The following is a 7,971-nucleotide window of genomic DNA, read 5'->3' on the forward strand; positions in this document are numbered from 1 at the left end:
AAATCATTAGGATTTATGTTGATATAATTTTTTAATTTAAATTATTTTTCCACTTCATTAACAATCATTTCCTGCTCATTGTTCTAATAATAACATTGCTTCCATTTAGAACTAAATTAACTGTTTTTCACTTTCAGTTTTGGACCATTATTGTGTCTATACATGACTATTAGTTGTTTGGTCATTAAAGCTTTTATGTGTATTAGGCATTCATCATTTTCCTCACAAATTTTAAAGTAAGCTTATAGGCAACTTTATAGACAATTGAATAAACAAGTGAGTAAGCAAGTGATATTAAGAAATAGGATAGTATGATAAGGATTATCAATTTCCCAAATTTAATAAAAGTCTTATGGTGTTTGAAACTTTTTTTTGTGAACCACAAGTCTTATCACAAATATAAGAATGTGTTGGGATTTTGGAGATAATAGTATTTTTTTAATCCATATATTATTGTTTTTTAGTTTTTCTATATATATATATACATTCTGTAAACATCTGTGGCATTGATTTTTTTCATATGTAAGAACATATAACTCATCTTGGCTACACAATTGATTCAATGGAGAAATTCAGTGTCTTGAGAATTATAAGAGTACCAAAGAAACATCACTGGAGAGGACACGTTGTAAGAAGTCCCTGCGTGAAACCCCTCGTCGATGCCAAGTTCTTCGACAGCAAGGCTTTGATCCGTGCTAAGCCACCAGCGTTTGAGAAGAAAACCATGCCTAGCGGCGCTGGAAGTTATCTGCGCTTCGTCGATCCTCCTGGCCAGATGACACAGCAGCAGGCTTGGCTTGGAGCTCGCAGCACTAGAAAGCAGCTGCTTGGCGGTCTCGAACAGCGCGGGCAGCGCCTCTTCAACGTAAGTCACGTCTGTTCCAAAGATGAACTCGAATCCTCCGGAGAAACGGCCTAGAACCGAGGAGATCTCGCCACAGTCACCCCATTGCAGCCTCTGGCAGGATATCTTGTCCACAGGGAAAGTTTGAGCGTTGGCTTGGATGTTTTGCTGGAGCAAGTCGAGAGCTTGAGTGTCCGCGTCCGTGGTGAGGACATGCCTTGCGGAGAGCGACGCTAGCAACGAGCAGAGGCCGACGCATCCACTGCCGAGTTCTAGCACGGTCTTGTTTCGGAGAAGAGATGGAAATCGTAGCAGCAGCTGGGACATTGCCAGGGCAGATTCCCACAGCATTAGTCCTGTGCTCTTGCATGTGTGCTGGTGGCTGCGGGATATCGACTTTGCAACGATACGATAGTCCCCAAGCTCGACCGCGGTCTCCTGGAACGAGAAACTAGATAGTACCACTTTTGATTCGAGTGTTACGAACCAACCTCAGGAACTGGTGCTTCTATGAACAAGTCCTCTCCCAGGCCATCTAGCGAGCACGATGCATCTTCTCCAGGTTCTTCTTTGAGAACAAAGGCGCCTTGAATCCATTTCCTGAAAGAGAAGTACACGAACAAGTTCAAGTATCGTCGTAGGAAAGAAAGAGAGCACTGTGAAACCTGTCCATAGCAAGGCCCTTGGATCGGTTCTCCACGACCTTGCAAACGACGTCGAGCGCCTCCACTGCGAAGCCTTCTTTCATAAAGAGCTCGGAGAGGAAGTCTTCGGAAAAATAAAACGCGCGCTAAAGCCTCATGTCAGATGCGTGCAAAAAACAAATCAATATCAATGTTACCATACCGTGCCATCTCCACGCACGAAAAAATTCTCACTAATCTGCTGGTCCTTCTTTCTGAATCTTTCCTGCATATCAAGAAGGATATCAGTGTCTCCCAAGCCAAACTAGTTCCAGGCGCTCACCTCGGACAGATCTCCTACCGCATAATCCCTGAGAAGAACATGTCCACCAGGCTGCACAGCACTGTGTCAAAAACTTCACGTTTCAAGTTTTATCGACCTTAAGCACTCTCTTGATGTTTGCCAAGACACCAGACATTCGATCCGGAGATACTGCTGAAAGCATAAACACCTGCAAATAGAAAACCAAGCCTCAATACTTCATTGTTGATCGCTCAAAAACTTTACCAGGGTCACAATGTCAGCTGACGAAGAAGGCATGTGTTCCGTCAATTGTTCCGATGTCACGTCACAAACAAAAGCATTGGCCCGACTGTCGATATAGTCGCTGTGTGCCTAAGACCAAAAGGAGAGAAGTTCCTGTAGTGGAAAAGAACCAAAGTAGCCGAACCTTCACAATCTCAATCGCTCGAGGAGAGAAATCGCATCCATGCACAAATATGTGGGGGTACTCCGCCAGCAAAGGAAAAATCGTGTTGCCTACACCACAGCCAACCTACTAAAGAGTAATCGAGAATGGATGAAGTAAACCACTCCATACCTCAAGCACAACTCCAGCGCTAGAGGCATTTGGGGTACGCGATGAATTCTAGAAAGAAAAAAATGCCAAGAGATTGAGAAAAAAAAAGGAGAACCTACACTCTAGAAACTTACCAAGTTCGTGAAATAGTTCCCCCATTCTTTGTCCAAGTAATGTCGATCCTTGAAAAACTATTGCCCTGTTAGCGAGACCGGAAGAAAGAATAGAGAGAAAAGAGAGCCATTACTCTGTTCTCATTGCGCTTGTAGAACTTGTCCCAGTAGCGCATTGCCTCCCTTTCATACTTGTCTGGAAGAAATCGAGCGATTGATCACAGGACAATCGATCGAGCTGCCATAGATCCATACCTCGCCAGAACGCCGAGACGAGCTGCGACTTGGTGGGATAGATCTGCATCGCCAGACGGGCGCTGGCTCGCCCAAGATCCTGGACGAAAATGATAAACCCTAGCGGCCCTGGAAGGAAGAAATAAAAATGCTAGCTGGGGGAAGGAAATATGGAGAGACAAGCACCACGGATCATTCTCACTGGGCGGCTCTTCTTCGCGAATGCAAGAGCTTGCCCCAGGCGAAGAAGCTCCACGCCGAGATCATCGATCACGGGCTCTCTAGCAGCACCTATCTCGCCAATCTTCTCATCCAGCTCTATGGCCGATGCGGCAGCGTCGCCGACGCATCCAGCGTCTTCTCCTCCATGGCCGGGAATCGCAACATCTTCTCCTGGAACATCATGTTTACCGTGTTTGCCCAGCAAGGGGATCTTGGCCGCGCCAGGGATCTCTTCGATCGCATGCCCGATCGAAACGTCGTGTCCTGGAACGCGATGCTGGCGTGCTACGCGCAGTCGAGCCAGATCGCCCAGGCGGAGCTCCTCTTCCGCAAGATGCCGCAGAGGAGCCTCGCGTCTTGGAATTCGATGATCGCCGCCTATGCCCAGAACGATCTCCCGGAGGAGGCGCTGGAGATCTTCACGCGCATGGATCTCGAGGGGATTGCCCCGGACAAGATCACGTTCGTTAGCGCCGTGAATGCGTGCTCCAGCCTGAAATCTCTCTACCACGGCAAGATCGCGCGGATGAAGATCCACGAATCGGGGCTGGAATCGGATGTTTCGGTGGGCAATGTTCTCATCACGATGTATGGGAGGTGTGGATCCATCCAGGACGCGAGAGATTGCTTTGATAAGATCAAGGATCCAAGCGTGGTCTCGTGGACAGCGCTCCTCACAGCATATGCCCAAAGGGGGGATTTGCAAGAGGCGGCTATGGTGTTCGATCGAATGCCACTGAAGAACGAAGTCTCCTGGACCGCGATGATCACAGCGCACACCCAATTCGGCCACGCCCAGCAAGCGATCCTTCTCTTCCGGCGAATGGATCTCGACGGCGTCTATCCGGACGAGGTGACGGTGGTGAGCGCGATCGATGCTTGCGCCCATCAGGGCGATCTTGCCATGGGAATCGCGGTCCACAGCGATCTTGCGAGCAGCGGCGGGATCGAGATCGAGGATGCCGCGGTGGGGAATTCGCTGATCAATCTCTACGGCAAGTGTCGCATGGCGGAGGAAGCTCTGGAAGTCTTCCAATCCATGCGCTGCCGCAAGAACGTCGTCTCCTGGACCGCGATCGTCGCCGCGCTCGCCCAGAACAAGCGCCTGGATCAAGCCAGGGATCTCTTCGATCGGATGCCGATCCGGAACGTAGTCTCCTGGAACGCGATCATCACCGGCTACCTCGACGACGATCGCCCGCCCGACGCCATCGATCTCTACTACCGGATGCGCCAGGAGGGCGTGCCCGCGGATCGAGTGACATTCGTGGCGATGCTCGAGGCCGCCGCCTCCATCACGAATCTCGTCCTTGGCCGAGTCATCCATAGCCACACCCAAGAAGAAGGGATCGAGGGCGATATTCTCGTCGGTACCGCGCTGTTAAGCATGTACGGCCGGTGTGGCTGCACTGAGATGGCCGTTCGTACGTTCCACGGTATGCCGCCGCGGCACGACGTCGTCGTGTGGAGCGCGCTCATTGCCTCGTTTTCACACTGTGGAAATGGCGGGAAAGCACTGGAGGTGTTCCACGGCATGCTGCTCGACGGCATACTGCCCAACGGCGTCACGCTTGTTAGCGTGCTCTCCGCGTGTAGCCACATTGGCGCCGTGGAAAAGGGCTGGGGTTTCCTGGCGTCCATGAGCTCGGATTTTGGGATCCAACCCTCGGAGGATCACTTGGCCTGCGCTGTGGATCTGCTCGGCCGATCGGGGCGCCTGGCCGAGGCCGAGGAGTTTCTGCTCGATAAGGATGAAGAAGGGGGCGGCCGCGGCTGGAAATCGCTCCTCGGCTCCTGCCAGGGAGATCTCGGCCGCGCGTCACGAATCGCGGAGCTAGTCCTGAGGCTGGATCCGGCGGATTGTTCGTCGCACGTCACGATCTCCAACATTCTCGCGTCGGCATCGCCGGCTCTAGGGTTTAATCCAGGAGGAGGGAAAAACGTGGCAATCTTTTAGGGTTCTTGGTCAGATTTGCTGATGAGATTCCAAGCTTGGCGAGCTGGGAATTGATTCCAAAGCGCGGGGCGCATGATCGGAATGCCCCCCACTGCTCGCAAGTAAGCGCGTGTGTGCTGCCAATTCTCGATCTGTGTGTGATGACTCGCATCTATCATCCTTCTCCTGGCAGCGTGCTTGTCAAGCGAAATGAGTCGCTGCGCTTGATCATTGCGGCTTTTTGCGGGATTGTGGTGGGAGTCTTCGTCGGTGTCTCCTTCTCCAGGGTAATTCTCCATCTTGATCTCACGAAGTTTGGCTCTGGCTCACAGCTTTCTCTTTTTCTTTCTTTTTCAGTCTGGCTTCTTTTTGTCCATGAGAACTCTGGTGGAGGAGTGTGGCCGGAAATCCTTGTTTTGCAAGGTAAGAGAGCGACTCTAGATCTATCACCATTTTCACCAGAGCTTGGTTTTTTTCTTCTTTTCCAGAACATCAAGCCTTCTGGTACAGAGACTCTACCGCCGGGAATTATAGTTCCACAGACGGATCTTTTGTTGCGAAGATTGTGGGGAGATCCAAATGAGGTACTGCGCTCCAGATCCTTTTTTTTTCTCCTCCATGCATGCGTACCAGTTCCATCTGAGATAAAAGTAAACGAAGTTGCTTTACCTGCTTTTTTTTTTCTTTCTCTTTGTTGTAGGATATCGTCCACAGGCCCAAGTATCTACTGGCAGTAACAGTCGGTTTTGATCAGCGGGAGATGGTAAACAAAGCGGTCTCAAAAGTAAGCCTTGCTCGTTTCGTTCGTTCAATTAACTCATTCAGCGCTTGCAGTTTGACAAGGATTGGTTCGTCGTTCTCTTTCACTACGATGGACGAACTGATGGATGGGATCAGTACGAGTGGTCTCAGCGCGCTGTACATGTGAGCGTTAGGAAACAGACGAAATGGTAACTTTCTTCGGGTTAAAACTTGGCCCTGTCACATCCTGCTGTTGCTTTCTAGGTGGTATGCCAAACGATTCTTGCATCCGGATGTGGTTGCGCTGTTCGACTTCATATTTATATGGGATGAAGATCTGGACTTGGAACACTTCGATGCTCAGGAGTAAGCTAAAGAGCTACAAAGCTTGATCAATGGTTTGCTGTTTTTCTTTTCTGCAGGTATGTAGACCTTGTGAGAAGATACCAACTAGAAATATCGCAGCCTGCCGTAGACGGGGTTTTGACTTGGCAAATGACAAAACGTAGGGGTGACGTTGAGGTTCACAAGTGCGTCTAATCCAAATCTGGATTGTGTAAAATCATTGCTTGATGTTTTTTGCTCGCAGGGACGCTGAGGAAAGGCCAGGATGGTGCGCAGACGGTCCGGAAAAGCCACCTTGTGCTGCGTAAGTCTTGGCTTTCACTTGGACATAGATTTCTATTTCTTAGTGGTGTTTCTGGCAGATTTGTGGAGATCATGGCTCCGGTGTTTTCCAGGAATGCTTGGAGATGCGTGTGGCATATGATACAAAACGATTTGGTACACGGTTGGGGCCTCGACTTCAATCTTCAGAAATGTGCACAGGTTAGTTCTAGTGTATTTGACTTCCAGGTTCTTACGTTTTCGTTTGTGGTTACATACAGCCGGCGCACGAGAAGATTGGAGTCGTAGATTCACAGTGGATACAGCACAAGGGTGTGCCTTCTTTGGGATCTCAGGTAAAGAAGCTCAAAACTTCTCCTTAGTTCTTCAATCAAACTTTTGCTCCAGGGGCAAACGGTGCAAGGAGGCAAACCACCATGGCAAGGGGTATGGCCTTAACTTCACTAGGACTGCTTTTAACAACGTGATTGCATTCGTAGGTGCGAGAGAGATGTAGGCTTGAGTGGAGAATTTTCACGGAGCGAATGAAAGATGCCGAGAGGAATGCCACTAATGACCTCCATCGCCATGGTATTTTCTAACTGGCTATCAAATTCTTTTCACAGAGGCCATCAATTCTTTTGTTGGCAATTGTTCCCATAAATAAGTAAAACTAAAATTTAAAACTAAAGTTTAGGATTTATATTTTAAAATATGTAATAATATTATGTTTAAATTTAATTAAGTATAAGTGCATGGAATATAGAAATGGAATATAGAAATGGACATCCAAAATCCCTAATTTATATACAGGAGGGAATGATTTGGATTGAAACCAATATAACATTTATTAAAATCCCACTATACTAATATTAATATAAGGCATTGTATTTGTAAATTTGGGCCTCATATTATCCTTTTCTCTCGGAATGATAAAAGATAATTAAGGTTATATAATGGACATGTCAGAATAAAGAGAAACATCAGGAGGAGGCATTAGTGGATATATAGGTGATACTAGCTTTTCCTAATCTTTTTATATGAAGCCTTTTAACTATTGCATATGCATAATTTCTAAAAGATTGACTTGTTGAACATCATATTAAACCTTATAAATTTAGGGTCTAACTTGTTACAATATCTAATATAGTCCTTTCTACTAAACAAGGAGCCCCTTAGATAAACCACATACCATAAAATTGGGAAAACAGACTAACATTAAATTATTCACTTTTGTATTCTATAGATGGACGATGATGGGAGTTATTGTGCCATTGTTGTCCCACTTGTACACAGCCCAGATGTTTAGCAGACTTTACTCATATAAGTGGAAGAATCCTCATCAAATATTGATCCCAAGACTTAGCATCGACAGTTCATAGCAATTGCAAAGGTAAACTCAACTCTATTGGTAGTATTAAATCATGACCATATAGGAATTTTTATTGTGAAGCAATAACAAAACTCTACACCATTATGATATATATATATATATACTGAAGAGATGGCAAATAACCATCCCAATCCAAATGTTAAAAGTTTATATACTTCACAATCATCTCTTTGAAGGTCCAAATGAGTTGTGCCACCAAACCATCTGATTGTGGATAATAAACAGTTGTGAAAGTGTGGCATATCCCCAACCGAGACGTCAAAACATGAAATGCCTCAACCATAAATGTGGGACTATTAGCCGAAAGAATTCACTTCGAACAAAACTGTTAAAACACCACTCAATTAAGGAAGAAGTATCTAATAGCAATTGCAGACACATTAACAAAGCACCAACTTT

General features: G+C 46.9%; 3 protein-coding genes across 3 annotated transcripts; 2 read left to right on the plus strand and 1 right to left on the minus strand.

Moving 5' to 3' along the window:
- Window positions 1-486: 486 nt before the first annotated feature.
- Window positions 487-2,773, minus strand: LOC9645181. The gene is made up of 12 exons (XM_024665704.1): window positions 2,696-2,773; window positions 2,575-2,636; window positions 2,462-2,518; window positions 2,349-2,396; window positions 2,199-2,303; window positions 2,036-2,143; window positions 1,908-1,979; window positions 1,811-1,861; window positions 1,691-1,753; window positions 1,510-1,634; window positions 1,336-1,444; window positions 487-1,282 (listed from the first exon to the last, which is right to left on the minus strand). The coding sequence occupies exons 1-12, from the start codon at window positions 2,742-2,744 to the stop codon at window positions 560-562; spliced, it is 1,572 nt and encodes a 523-aa protein (XP_024521472.1). The 5' UTR covers window positions 2,745-2,773; the 3' UTR covers window positions 487-559.
- A 49-nt stretch (window positions 2,774-2,822) lies between these two features.
- LOC9645215 (pentatricopeptide repeat-containing protein At2g13600) lies at window positions 2,823-4,853 on the plus strand. Its single transcript, XM_002991917.2, has one exon. It carries the CDS (start codon window positions 2,823-2,825, stop codon window positions 4,851-4,853), a length of 2,031 nt encoding a protein of 676 aa, XP_002991963.2.
- An 8-nt stretch (window positions 4,854-4,861) lies between these two features.
- Window positions 4,862-6,878, plus strand: LOC9645183. The gene is made up of 13 exons (XM_002991919.2): window positions 4,862-4,954; window positions 5,026-5,119; window positions 5,190-5,255; window positions 5,321-5,416; window positions 5,533-5,616; window positions 5,667-5,782; window positions 5,838-5,939; window positions 5,996-6,103; window positions 6,163-6,222; window positions 6,281-6,401; window positions 6,461-6,535; window positions 6,588-6,626; window positions 6,680-6,878. The coding sequence occupies exons 1-13, from the start codon at window positions 4,926-4,928 to the stop codon at window positions 6,779-6,781; spliced, it is 1,092 nt and encodes a 363-aa protein (XP_002991965.1). The 5' UTR covers window positions 4,862-4,925; the 3' UTR covers window positions 6,782-6,878.
- The last annotated feature ends 1,093 nt before the right edge of the window (window positions 6,879-7,971 follow it).

The sequence above is a fragment of the Selaginella moellendorffii genome, unplaced genomic scaffold, assembly GCF_000143415.4.
Source record: "Selaginella moellendorffii unplaced genomic scaffold, v1.0 SELMOscaffold_126, whole genome shotgun sequence".
Lineage (NCBI taxonomy): Eukaryota > Viridiplantae > Streptophyta > Lycopodiopsida > Selaginellales > Selaginellaceae > Selaginella > Selaginella moellendorffii.

Coding starts and splice junctions, on each gene's coding strand:
- LOC9645215 (XM_002991917.2), top strand. CDS start 2,823: ATGCTAGCTGGGGGAAGGAAATATGGAGAGACAAGCACCACGGATCAT.
- LOC9645181 (XM_024665704.1), bottom strand. CDS start 2,744: ATGCAGATCTATCCCACCAAGTCGCAGCTCGTCTCGGCGTTCTGGCGA. Junction 2,397..2,461: donor GGAACTATTTCACGAACTTG/GTAAGTTTCTAG, acceptor TTTTCTTTCTAG/AATTCATCGCGTACCCCAAA. Junction 1,635..1,690: donor TCGTGCGTGGAGATGGCACG/GTATGGTAACAT, acceptor ATGAGGCTTTAG/CGCGCGTTTTATTTTTCCGA.
- LOC9645183 (XM_002991919.2), top strand. CDS start 4,926: ATGATCGGAATGCCCCCCACTGCTCGCAA. Junction 5,120..5,189: donor TCGGTGTCTCCTTCTCCAGG/GTAATTCTCCAT, acceptor TTTCTTTTTCAG/TCTGGCTTCTTTTTGTCCAT. Junction 5,417..5,532: donor TGTGGGGAGATCCAAATGAG/GTACTGCGCTCC, acceptor TCTTTGTTGTAG/GATATCGTCCACAGGCCCAA.